This window comes from Trichosurus vulpecula, chromosome 2, assembly GCF_011100635.1.
Source record: "Trichosurus vulpecula isolate mTriVul1 chromosome 2, mTriVul1.pri, whole genome shotgun sequence".
In the NCBI taxonomy this organism is placed as follows: domain Eukaryota; kingdom Metazoa; phylum Chordata; class Mammalia; order Diprotodontia; family Phalangeridae; genus Trichosurus; species Trichosurus vulpecula.
In genome coordinates, this window is record NC_050574.1 from 249277969 (window position 1) to 249292218 (window position 14250).

The window sequence follows — 14250 nt, forward strand, 5'->3', positions numbered from 1 at the left end:
CAGTTCGTGTTTTTCTTGGAGGCTTTTGTTGTAGGCTCTTTGACTTTGTTGACTTCTTCTGGCTGTATGTTTTGGTCTTCTTTGTCACCAAAGTAAGATTCCAAAGTCTGAGACTGAATCTGGGTGCGTTTTCACTGCCTGGCCATATTCCCAACAAACTAATTTGACCCTTGAGTTTTTCAGTGGGGTATGACTGCTTGTAGACTAAAGAGTTCTATGTTCCATTTGTGGGGGAGGTGCCAGCTCTGCCACACCTGCACTCCTCCTTCCCTAAGAGCCCCCAACCCAGACTGGACTTAGATCTTCATCAGGCTCTGCACTCCTGCTCTGATCCACCACTTAATTCCTCCCACCAGGTGGGCCTGGGGTCAGAAGCAGCTGCAGGTATAGTTCTGTAGCTGCCCCACCTCTGCTGCCCCCAGGGTGGTAGCCAAACTGGGAACTCCTTCCATTCCTGCAGCTTTTCCCACTAACCTTCTCTGTTGTCTTTGGTGTTTGTGGGTTGAGAAGTCTGGTAACTGCTGCAGCTCACTGATTCAGGGCACTAGGGTACGCTCTGCCCGGCTCCTGGTCTGGTTGGTCCACGCTGCCCCGCTGGGCTGTGCTCCGCTCCCAGCTCCATGTGGGATAGACCTCACCCAGAGACCATCCAGGCTGTCCTGGGCTAGAGCCCTGCTTCCCTCTGCTATTTTGTGGGATCTGCTGTTCTAGAATTGGTTCAGAGCCATTTTTTATAGGTTTTTGGAGGGACTCGGCGGAGAGGTCATGCTAGTCCCTGCTTTCCAGCCACCATCTTGGCTCCACCCCCCAAGTTCAGTATTCTGAACCCCTGCCCCACCTTAACCCCTGCAACCACTACAAAAATGTAAATGAAAATATCAATAAAAAGAAGTCCAAGTCTGAGTGTTGGAAAAACCCATAGATCTGGGAGAAAACGTAATGAAATATGAGGAAAGCAGCCTGGTAAAATCCAAAGAGCACTGAATTGAGAGTCACATTGTCTCAGTCTGACTCCATACCCTGCGCCTTATCACCTATGAATCACTCATTCTCTCTTGGCCTCATTTTTTCTCATTTCTAAAATAAGAAAGTTGGACTAAATAATCTCTTAAGGTTCCTCCAGCTCTTGATCTATAATCCCATGACTTTCTCCCTCATGACAGAAACATGGGAAATTTTTCTGTCGAGGTTACCAACAACCTTAAGATTTCCTAGTTATAACTTCATTGTTATCCTCTGTATCTGTGTTCTTGCTGTCCCCTAGCCTCATGCTGCATCCTCCAGACTATGACATTTACAGAGGCTATGTTGTGGGCAAGCTACCCCTCTCAGATCTGGAACTTAAGTGAATTGGCCCCAGTAATGTTTCACATTTTATTCTGGCTATCTCCTCTGCCACCACATGTATAATCCTTCCTCTGTCCATATCTAGAATCTTAATAAAATCAATTCTTCTACTGCTGTTGGAAGAAGGTTTTTCCTACTTCTGTATTTATAACCCTGGTACTTTAGTCACAGTGTTTGGCACAGTAGACACTTAATAAACATTTTATCATTAGTTCATTGATTTTTGGTTCTCTTTCTTCCCCCCACATAATATGTTCACTTACCCAATCTTGCTATTTCTTCCTCCATAACATCTCATATCATTATTCAGATGATTTGCATGTCCACCACTTAGATCAGATTCTCTTCACCTCTACCTTAAGCACTGTAGTGACTTCTCTTTCTTAAAAGTGTCCAAATTGGTCTCCCTGCTTCAAATATATCTCGGCTCCCTTTATTAGAATATGAACAACTTAAAGGCAGGTACTATATTGCTTGTTTATTTGTATTCTCAGCACTTAACACTATGATTTGCACATAAGGAACCTTCATTAAGTGCTTTTTTATTCATTTATTTAATCATTCACTTTATTCCATCATCCATTTGGCTACCAAAGAGATTTTACTTAAAAACAGATCTGACCATGTTTCTCTCCCTTACTTTGTAAAACAATGGCTTCTCATTGCCACCAAGATAATATATAAATTCCCCTATCTGACTTTTAAAGCCCTTTACAATCCTAACTTAGATTTCCAGGCTTCTCATATCTTACTTCTCTTCCCATACTCTATAATCCAGCCAAACTGGTCTTCCTTGCATACAATACTCTCATCTCCCATATCCCATCTCCCCTTTATTACTGAAGATCTTCAATTCATGTAATGGATTTTCTCTTCATTTCTGACTAGCAGAATCCCTTACTTACCTCGACTCTATTCAAGTATGACCTTCTACATATGTTGTCTCCTTCTTCCCATCCTCCTCCCCCACCCTACAACTCACCTTTTGAGATTAGGAGCAGTTTCCTTTCTGTCTTTGAATCCTTAGCACCTAGCACAATACAGTGTCTGGTGCATAAAAGGCACTTGATAAAATATTTGTTGACTAATTGAAGATTGTATGCATTGTTAGACTTAGTCTCTGTATTGGATATCTTTCCCTAACTCTGTTCTTTGTCAGAAGGCAGGAGGGTTCATTAAGGAGGTGTTGGGGTTGGAAATGACTGATAAAAAGACAAAGGGAATCAATAAAATACAATTTTTATTTCAATATATTTTTATTTGTTTCATTAAATATTTACCAATTACATGTAAAAATGTTTAACATTCTTTTTTTTAAATTTTGAGTTCCAAGTTCTCTCCCTCACTCCTGTCCCTCCTCCATCCATTGCAGAGGTAATCAATAGGATATCAATGACGTGTGAAGTCATACAAAACATTTCTATATTAGCTGTACTACAAAAGAAAGCACACAGGAAACCCCAAGAAAAGTAAAGAAAGTTAAAAAAGAACTATGCTCCAGTCTACACTCAGAGTTCATCAGTTCTCCCTCTGGAAATAAATAGCAGTTTTTACCATGTATCATTTGGAATTGTCTTGGATCATTGTAGCTAAGTCTTTCATAGCTGATCATCCTTAAAATATTGCTGTTACTCTGTACAATATTCTCCTGGTTCTTCTCACTTCACTTTGCATCAGTTCATATAAGTCTTCCCATGTTTTTCTTAATCCTGCTCATCATTTCTTATGGCACAACATTATTCTGTCATAATCATATACCACAACTTGTTCAGACATTCCCTAATTTTTGGGTCTCCCCTTAATTTCCATGTTGTTGCCAACACAGAAGAGCTGTTATAAATATTTTTGTTCAGATAGGTCCTTTCCCCTTTTCTTCGATGTCTTTGATACAGACCTAGTAGTGGGTATTGCTGGGTCAAAATCTATGCACAATTTTATAGCCCTTTGGGCATAGTTCCAAATTGTTCTCCAGAACAGTTAGGCTAGTTCACAATTTCATTAACAGTGTATCAGTGTCCCTATTAAAATAGAATTTTTAAAATCAGGTTTTTAAAAAAATGTAAGTTCATAGAAAATTAGGTCTATCATTACTAATGTATTTCCCCACATGGTTGGCATCAAAGAGCAGAACTGGCAGCTCTTCACCTCTATAGTTATTATCTACATCCATCATTGATTTCAGTATCGACATAAATCAAACTAGACCTTAATTAGCTGAAGAGAATCTAAATATTTACATCCTAAGGCCAGTTTCCTTAAACTACCTTTTTACTTAATGGTTGCTAATTTTCATATCAGTTAGGTTGTTTATAGAAGTGCTGCAGTGTATTTCCTGGTCATCAGTAAAATATTAGTACTTTACTTGGAGCCAGTTTTTAAGGGTGATCTGAGCTGAATTACTGTAGCTTCTAGGTGATATTCAAGGCATCATTTGAGGATGGAATTTTAATATAAGAATACATATAAATATATATATATATGAGTTCATAATGTGATACATTTATTGTTTTAAGTATTTTGAGCTTTATAAATTTAAATTCAGTATTATAAGATTTGACTGACATTTTGTTTCAGGTAATTATTTGGCAGAAAAGCAGAGTTTCAGATCACAAAACAGCTTTAATGGCAGTCTTGGGAACTACCATGATGAACAATATGGCAGCCTTTCAGCATCACTCTGAAGAATCTCAGGTAACCAAAGGATGATGGAATTTAAAATGTTCTTTATTTATTTTGTATACCACCTTTACCCTTCGTAGCAAACAAAAAGTATTGAGATGTGAATAAAAAAATCATAATAATGCCAAATATAGTTAATCAGGTAGACAGTATACCTGATATTATTCCCATTTATGGTGAGGTTCAGATGAAATATGATATGTGTGTATATACATATATATTGCAACCACAAAGTACTGTATGTATATCAGTTGTTTAATATTATTATATTTAGAAAAGTTAAGTATAATGAAGTCACTTTCATTGTTAAGGAATACTCCCCTTCACTTGTAATATAATAAGATCAAAATTTCCTCAGAGACCTGATTCCATCAACTATTTCCTTTCACATTTAAAAAAATGATATTTTGTTACCTATTCAAGTCATTCTCCTGTTTCTTGCTTTTCACTGTTAAACTTCTATAAAGATAGTCTGTAGTTATAGGTTGCTTGTTTTGTTCTTTGGTTGTATTTTGCTCTTAATTTTATGTATTTTAACTTGAGTATTTTGAGTTGTTGATAATTAGATACTTTACATTGCCACGAGTACCTCAGTTATCAGTACAGAATGAAAGGTCTCAAATCTTTCCTATCTAGTGCAGTTTTTCTTCAAGTCCATCTGTAAATCTTCCATAAAGATCTACCTAGTAGTCCAAAGGTGTCCCTCTGGATCTCCATCATTATCAATATACCACTTAGGCTCTCCATTTATTGTCTCTTATTCTCAATAAATGACCAGTCCACCTTCATTTCCAGTCATGTATTATCATCACTGGTTTCATTTTTAGCATCAGTGTCAATGTGTTCAGTCTCTCCAGTTCTGTAGCAATTAGAACATTATATCAATTCTTGTAAATGGTCTGAAAATTCTGATTCTCAGTACCTTACTTCTTCCCTGTTAAAAGAAAAAGTTTGATGTCTTTATTTTTTAATATCAGTCATTTACTGATAACTTTCCTTCTCTTACAGTCCAGCATCCTCCTTTATGATAAAGAATATATCTAAGTTCAGCAGCCTTTTTTGTTATGTCATTTACATTATTACAATCATTATTTATGTTCTCTTAGTGTGCTTCTATTTTTTTCAGTCTATATAAGTTCATATAAGTCTTTTTTTTTTTAAGAATCTCTCAGGGTCATCTTTTTTTTTAATGGCACACTGAAATCCCTTTCTATACACATCACACAGTTTGTTTAGCCACTTTCCAATTTATATTTATCCATTTTGTTTTCTTTGAATTTTTTTCTACCACAAAAAATGTTGCTATGAATGTTCTCTCTTTCTGTCTTTGGTCCCCTTGAGGTGCTTATTAGCAGACTCTCTGCTGTTCAATGTTTTGGTGTATATGAACCCTTTGTTTATGACTTTGACCTCTGTGCAGTATATTTGTACATATATATACTTGTTTATACTAATCCTGTATTCAAATATTTTCTGACTTAGTATATCCTGGCTGAGCTTCTGTTCTTCTGATATACCACATTTCCCTGTGTATAAGACATACCCCTTTTTGAAAAATTTGGGGTCTAAAAACTGGGTGCATCTTATACAGTGGTTGTAGATTTTTTTTTTTGCTTGCATTTCCCGCTTTTTTGCGCTTGTTTTTGCTCTCATTGTTGTAGGTTTTTTTTACTTACATTTCCCCCTTTTTCGCTCTTGTTGTCTTTGCACTTGTTGTTTCGCATTCGTTACTGGTATATTAGGTTATGTTTTGCAACGTTCTGCCCAGAAATAGCTTAGAAAAGATTTTCGTACAGTGCTGAATTCAAGTTAAAAGTGATCCAGCTTGCAAAAGTGAATGGAAATCATGCTGCTGAACATAAGTTTGGTCTCCTGGCTACGGGAAGAAGAAATACTATTGAAAATGCCATGGCAGAAGAAGGCCATGAGAGGCAAGAGTGAAGAAACCAACTATAAAAGTTGGTACCTGGGTGGAAAGATCCTGGGATAATATCAAGATTGAGATTGTTGTCAAGTCATTTAAGAAGTGTGTCATTTCAAATGCCATAGATGGAACTGAGGATGAGGAAATATACGAAGACAGTGATTCGTCATCAAGCACAGATGAGGACAAGCTAATGGATGGGAGTTTTGACAGTGTGAGGAGTTGTATGAATTTTATGATGAATAAAACTTGAGTTCAATAACTTTATATAATACTTTGTTTTTGAAATTTCAGGCCCCCAAAATAAGATGTGTCTTATACATGGGGAAATACAGTAGTCTCTGAAAGCCTCACCTCTTCCATAAGGCAGAAGTATATTTTATTAATTTATTTTTTATATTTTATTATATTTATATTTATTTATATTTATTATATTTATATCATATTTTTATATTAATTTATTTATTTTTTACAGAGGAAATGTGTTACAAGTTTTATAATGAAAATCAGTTGAAGATAGGATTTAATATATAAAGTTTGTTTTTTAGCCAAATTTGGAGAACTTAATTATTTTCTATGTTGAAAGATACATGTATCCTTCAGCTTTCCAAGGATCAAATATCCTATTGTCATGGGTAATTTTTTCACTTTTACATTCAATTCCATCTCTTCAGATCTTCTGTAATACCTTGTCCTCTTGACCATTTTCTCTTCTCATCCTTACTTCATTATTTCTGTTATTCTTTCTCTCCCTTCCTCCCTCTTCTCCTTTTCTTTCTCTCCTCTGCCTATAAACATAATTAGATCTCCCCTGTTCTCAAGAAATTTCCCCAGACCCTTCAAACTGTTTTCTAATCTTTTCCCTTTTCATTCAGTGTAAAGCTAGAAGAAATAGTCTGTAATCTCTACCTCTTTTTCCTTACTACCCTCAACCCCTTGGTCATAAATGACCTTTAATTACCAGATCCAGTAAGTGGCCTTTTTTTAAAGTTCTCATCATCCTTAACCTTTCTGCATCATTCAACACTGTTGATGACCCTCTTAATATTCTCTGCTCCCAAACCAGAAAAACATTTTATATGAGAATATCATAAGGAAAAATAATTTTGAAAATCTTAAGAACTCTGATCAGGGCAGTGGCCAACCACAGTTCTAGAAATCTAATAATGGTGCAAGCTCCTAGCATCTGGAAGAGTAGTGACAGATTCAAGCTTCAAAAAAGAAACATTTTCAGACACAGTCATTGGGTGGGTTGACAATGTTTATGTGTTATAAAGATTTTGGTTTTCATTTTTTGCAGTTGAATGAAGGAGGTGAAGAAGGGGGCATGCAATAGTGTTACCTGCAAAAAAGAGAGTCATTGAAATATGTAAAAGAATTTGTACGGAAGAGGACAAAAGGAGATTCAGAAAAAAATAAGACAGGGAAGACAGCTTTGGAAGTAAATGTTAAATTTGTTGTGCTTTTATATTTTGTACTTTTTATATACTTTGTACATACATATATAGGTATACATATATAAATATATACCAACATATATACTTTGTATGTACTTTTTAGAAGCAAGCTAAGTTGTAGATAATTGGTTTCCTATAGTCTTTTTTTGTTCTACTTGTATGTGTGTAAATGCCCTTTTTTTTTTTGGTGTTAATTGCTTAATTTTTTAAAATTAAGAAAAAAAATATTCTTCTCTTGTCTTTGATGTCATTCTTCTTTCCTGGTTCTACACCCATCCCACCCCTGACCACTTCCTTTTGGTCTCTCGCTGATTTCTACTTTCTTTCTCCTGCTTCTACCCCTCTACAGGTGAGATCCTGTCCTTGATGATCTTTTCTATGTATACTCACATACTTGGCATTTTCATCAATTCCTTCCCATCATTTCATTTATCATCCCTATTAAGGCTTACACTCTTTTCTTTGAAGGCGCTAATCAAGTTTTATCTCCCCAGTGAAGGCTTCTCTAGCATCTCTCCTTCCCTCCCTCCACCTCCTCCATCAGTTGAAAGTTATCTCTAAGGAGCATTTCGCCTCCATTCTTATCTCGATCTTCATCACTTTCTAGCTCATATTGTAACATATTTATTTGTATGCATTTCTCATGACTGACATTTATATAGCACTAAAGTCTGTCAGGTGCTTTGTAAGCATTATCTGATTTTATCCCCATTACAACTCTGTGAAATAAGCAGTGCAATTAGAATTATTCCTATTTTACAGTTGAGAAAACTGTAACTCGGAGGTCAGGTGACTTGCTCATAGTCATACAGTTAGTCAATATAGGAAGCATAATTCACATTCAGGCCTTCCTAATTCCAAATCTACTCCTTAACTGCCGTACTATGCTATGCCTCTGTCATTCTCTAGCACTACACCATGCTGCCTCTATAAAAACTTGAGTTTATAGATAGACCTCTTTTTCTTTGACCTTTCTCTTCCAGGTTTGGTGGGGTATTTGGATCGTATTTTTCTCATTTGATAAGGTTCCTGCTAAGTCTGTTTTTACAAATAATTTATTCCTTCCCTATAAATGTTCGATAGAATTAGCTTGGAAGCCTATCTGGACCCAGAGATTTTTTTCTTACACCTTGTTCAGTTTCTGAGAATTAGGCATTTAGGTTCTTTTCTTATTGTCCTGTTGATTTATGTATTTATTTTATTGTTCTATAAACATTCATCCATTTTGTTTCTTTTCAGTTTTGTTGGCACATAACTGAGTATAATAGTTTATGATAATTTCTTTTATTTGGTCTTTATTTTGAATTTCCTTTTTCATTTTTAAAATTTGATTTTCCTCTCCTTTAAAAAAATCCAAGTAGCTAATGTCTTGTCCATTTAATTGATCTTTTAAAAAAAGCCTCATAGTTGTTATCATATCAGTAGTTTTTGGTATCAGATTTGTCTCTTTTCTTTGATTTTCAGAATTCATTTTTGTATTTATTTAGGGGTAAATTCCTTGAGGTTTTTTATGTATAAGATATTTTTAATTCATTAATCTCTTATTTCTCTATTTTGCTAATATGTTTAGAGATATACATTTTCCTCTAAGGACTGCTTTTGCTGCATCCCATAAGTCTTTATTATAATTTGGTTTCACAAAATTTTTATCGTATTTATAATTTGTTCTTTGACCTACTCCTTTTTTGCTTTATTCTGATAGTTAACTTTTCTTTTTTTTAAGATTTTGAGTTCTGAGCAGAACCAGGAGAAGATTATACGCAACCACAGATATATGGATTCTGTGATGACTAACCCTGATAGACTTTGCTCTTCTCAGCAATACAAGGTGCAAAGACAACTCAAAAGGACTCACGATAGAGAATGCTATCTACATCCAGAGAAATAACTATGGAGTCTGAATGCAGATTGAGGCACACCTTATGCTCGCCTTTTTTTTTTCCCTTTTTTTTTTTTTTCCTCTTTTTGTTTTTGGTTTTTTTTTTTTTTTTGTTCTGTTTCTTCTTTCTCATGATTCATTCCATTGGTCATAATTCTTCTTTACAACTTGACTATTGTGTAAATAAGTTCAACGCGAAGTTATATGTAGAAGACATATCAGATTCCATGTTGTCTTGGGGAGGGAGGCAGGAGGAAGAAAATCTGGAACTCAAAATTATGTAGAACCGAGTGTTGTAAACTAAAAATAAAAAATCTCAAAACAAACAAACAAAAAAAGATTTTGAGTTCCAAATTTTCTCTCTCTCCCTCACCTCCCTCTACCCCAAGATGGCCTGCAGTCTAATATAGGCTCTACATATAAATTTGTATTAAACATATTTTCACATTAATCATGTTGTGAAGAAGAATTAGAGCCAATGGTAAGAACCACAAGAAAGATGAAACAAACAAAAAAGAGCAAATAGTATGCTTCGATCTGCATTCAGACTCCATAGTTCTTTTTGTGAATGTGGAAAGCATTTTCCATCATGAGTGTTTTGGAATTGTCTTAGATACCTGCATTGCTGAGAGGAGCTAAGACTAACTAAAGTTAGTCATCACACAACGTTGCTTTTACTGTGTACAGTGTTCCCCTGGTTCTACTGACTTCACTCACCATGAGGTCCTGTAAGACTTTCCAGGTTTTCCTGAAGTCGGCCTGCTCTTTGTTTCTTATGGAACAATAGTATTCCATTACGTATACCACAGCTTGTTCAGCCATTCCCCATTTGATAAGCATCCTCTCAATTTCCATTCTTAGCCACCACAAAAAAGAGCTGCTATGATTATTTTTATATCCGGGTCCTTTTCCTCTTTTTTATGATCTCTTTGGAATACAGACCTCGAAGTGGTATTGCTGGGTCAAAGAGTATGCACATTTTTATAGTCCTTTGAACATAGTTCCAAATTGCTCTCCAGAATGGCTATATTCTTTCACAACTCTACCTACAATGCATTAATGTTTCAGTTTTCCCACGTCTTCTCCAACATTTATCATTTTCCTCTTTTGTCATGTCAGCCAATCTGATAGTGGTACCTATATATTACTAACAAAGTGGTACCTCAGAGTTGTTTTGATTTGCATTTCTCTAATCAATAGTGATTTAGAGTATTTTTTCATATGACTATAGCTAGCTTTAATTTCTTCATCTGAAAACTTCCTGTTCATATCCTTTGACCGTTTATTAATTGGGGAATGACTTGTATTCTTATAAATTTGAATCAGTTCTCTATATATTTTAGAAATGAGTCCTTTATCAGAGATGCTGGTTGTAAAAATCTTTTTCCAGCTTTTTGCTTCCCTTCTAATCTTGGTTGGCTTTGTGCAAAAACTTTTCAATTTAATGTAATCAAAATGATCCATTTTTTATTTCATAATGTTCTCTATATCTTGTTTGATCATAAATTCTTCCATTCTCCACAAATCTGACAGGTAAACTATTTCTTGCCCTCCCGCTTTGCTTTTAGTATCAGCTTTGATATCTAAATCATGTGCCCATTTTGACTTTATCTTCATATATGGTGTAAGATGTTGGTCTATGCCTAGTTTCTGCCATACTGTTTTCTAGTTTTCTCAGGAGTTTTTGTTAAATAGTAATTTCTTATCCCAGAATCTGGAGTCTTTGGGTTTATCAAGCAGTATATCACTATAGTCACTGACTACTGTGTCTTGTATACCTAACCTGTTCTAATCCACCACTCTATTTCTTAGCTAGTGCCAGGTAGTTTTAATAATTGCTGCTTTATTATATAATTTAAGATCTGGTATGGCTAAGCAACTTTCTCTTGCATTTCTTTTCATTAATTCCGTTGGTATTCTGGACTATTTATTCTTCAGGTGAATTTTATTATTATTTTTTCTAGTTCTATAAAATAATTTTTTTGTTAGTGTGATTGGTATGGCACTGAATAACTAAATTAATTTAGGTAGAATTGTTACTTTTATTATATTAGCTCGGCCTACCTGTGAGAAACTGAGATTTTTCCAATTATTTAGCTCTGACTTTATTTGTGTGAAAAGTGTTTTGTAACTGCATTCATATTGTTCCTGGGTTTGTCTTTGCAGGTAGCCTCCCAAATATTTTATAATGTCTACAATAACTTTACATAGAATTTCTCTTTCTATCTCTTGCTATTGGGCTTTGTTAGTAATATATAGAAATGCCTGTGATTTATGTGGGTTTATTTTATATCTTACAATTTTGCTGAAGTTGTTTATTAAATAATAACTACTGAAATCAAGTCATTTTTTTCTTGATTCTCTAGGATTCTCTAAGAATGCCATCATATGTAACATCAATTAAGTTGGGACTTTTTTTTACTGTTTTAGAATGATAGATTAATTGTCTTTGTTTGAACCTCACTAGGTGCAAAGCCCCAGGCCCAAACCTCTGTCTACTAGGTGCTAAGCCTATGTGGGTGGGAAGCCAGGGTCCTAAGGGGAGTTGCTAAGACCAGAGCCAATAGTAGGAGCCTGAGTTCTGGTCGCTCAGATGACATTTGATGATGGCTAAAGAGTATATAAAAAAGAGAGAACAGAGCTATTTGCTTGGGGCTCTCATTCCTGGAGGTGTGTTGATGTGGAGACTCTGGGCAGCTGTAGTTAGGAGCCCTCCAGCTTGTAAACCTGGATGTTGGGACTTTGTTAAACCCTGATAACTATGCATTGAGATTTGAATCAGACAGGGTCTGTCTGTTGATATTTGTAATTTGTTTGTATTTTCTCTGAAGTTCGGGGTGCTGGCTTTTCCCCCTGAACTAAGTGAATGATGTTTGTATGTTGGATTGAAATAAGATTGTTAACCTCTTAACGTTGCTTTCCTTAGCAAAGCAAATCAAAAGCACCTGTGCTGGCAGCATCCTTGTTGGGCTTGTGTTGATCTTTCACCCCCACAGCAACTGCTAGCTGAATTGTTGCAACATCATGTCATCTGCAGAGAGTGATAGCTTTGCCTATTCTAATTCCTTCAGTTACTTTTTCTTCTCTTACTGCTGAAGCTAACATTTCTAGTACAATATTGAACAACAGTAGTGATGATGGACATCCTTGTTTCACTCCTGATCTTATTGGAAATGCTTTTAGATTATCCAATTACATATAATCCTTGCTGATGGTTTTAGATAGATGCTACTTATCATTTTAAGGAAGACTCCATTGATTCCTGTACTCTTTCATATTTTTAATAGGAAGCGGTATTGTATTTTGTCAAAAAGCTTTTTCTGCGTCTACTGAGATAAAAATATGATTTCTGTTAGTTTTGTTGTTGATATCTTCAATTATGCTGATAGTTTTACTAATATTGAACCAGCCCTGCATTCCTGGCATAAATCCTACCTGGTCATAGTGTATTATCCTCCTGATAAGTTTCTGTCATCTCTTTGCTAATATTTCATTTAAAATTTTTGCATCTATATTCATTAGGGAAATTGGCCTATAATTTTCTTTCTCTTTTGGCTCTTCCTAGTTTAGGTATCAACACCGTATTTATATCATAAAAAGAATTTTGTAGGACTACTTCTTTTCCTTTTTTTCCCAAATAGTTCATGTAGTATTTGAATTCATGTATGATAGAATTCACTTATAAATTCATCTGGGCCTGGGGATTTTTTCTTAGGGAATTCATTGATGGCTTGTTCAGTTTCTTTTTCTGAAATGGGGTTGTTTAAGTATTTTATTTCCTCTTTTATTAATGTGGGCAATTAATATTTTCATAAATAATCTCTCCTCTGGTTTTCAGAATTTCTACTTTGGTATTTAATTGAGTATTTTTAATTTGTTCTTTTTTGAGCTTTTTTAGTTGCATGCCCTATTTATTGATCTCCTTTCTCTATTTTATTCATGTAAGCATTTAAAGATATGAAATTTCCCCTAAGAATTGCTTTCCCTGCATCTCATAAGTTTTGGCATCTTGTCTCATTATTGTCATTCTCTTGGATAAAGTTATTATTTGTTTCTGTAATTTGTTGTTTGACCCACTCATTCTTTAGGATTAGATTATTTAGTTTCCAATTAATTTTTAGTCTATCTTTCCATGGCCCTTTATTGCATGTAATTTTTATTTCATCATGATTTGAAAAGGATGCATTTACTATTTCTGCCTTTCTGCATTGTATTGTGTGGTTTTTATGCTGTAATATATGGTCAGTTTTTGTGTAGGTGCCATTTACCACTGATAAAAAGGTATATTCCTTTCTGTCCCCATTCAGTTTTCTCCAGATGTCTACCATATCTAACTTTTCTAAAATTCTATTCACCTTCCTGACTCCTGTCTTGTTTATTTTGTAGTTAGAGAGGGAGGTTGAAGCTCCCACTATTTCTTCCTGTAACTCCCTTAACTTCTTCTCTAAGAATTTGGATGCTATACCACTTTGTGTAAATATGTTTATTAATGATATTACTTAATTGGTTTTGGTACCTTTTGTCGGGATAAAGTTTCCTTCCTTAGATCTTTTAATTAGATCTGTTTTTGCTTTTGCTTTGTCTCAGATCAGGGTTGCTACTCCTTTTTTTACTTAAGCTGAAGCATAATATATTCTGGTCCAGCCTTTTACCTTTACTCTTTGTGTATCCTTCTCCTTCAAATGTGTTTCTTGTAAACAACATATTGTAGGATTATGGTTTTTAATCCACTCTGCTATCTGCTTCTATTTTATGGGAGAGGTCATCCCATTTACATTCACAGTTATAGTTGCTAACTGTATCTTTCTCTCCATCCTAATTTCCCCTCTATGCTTTTCTCTCTTCTTTCTCCCTTTCCCTTCTCACTAGTGTTTTGCTTCTGACCACCACCTCCCTCAGTCTGTACTCCCTTCTATCAGTTTCGTCTCTCTTCTTTCCCTTTTCCCCTACTACTTCTTCCCTCC

The 14250-nt window shown here is 35.1% G+C and overlaps 1 protein-coding gene across 1 annotated transcript in view; it reads left to right on the plus strand.

The window, feature by feature from the left end:
* The window catches only part of PMS1 (PMS1 homolog 1, mismatch repair system component), a 145438-nt gene that overhangs the window by 89981 nt on the left and 41207 nt on the right, over nucleotides 1-14250 (plus strand). Inside the window, exon 6 of the mRNA XM_036747585.1 lies at nucleotides 3922-4038. Within this exon, the coding sequence (XP_036603480.1) occupies nucleotides 3922-4038 (117 nt within the window). The remainder of the gene's footprint in view (nucleotides 1-3921; nucleotides 4039-14250) is intronic.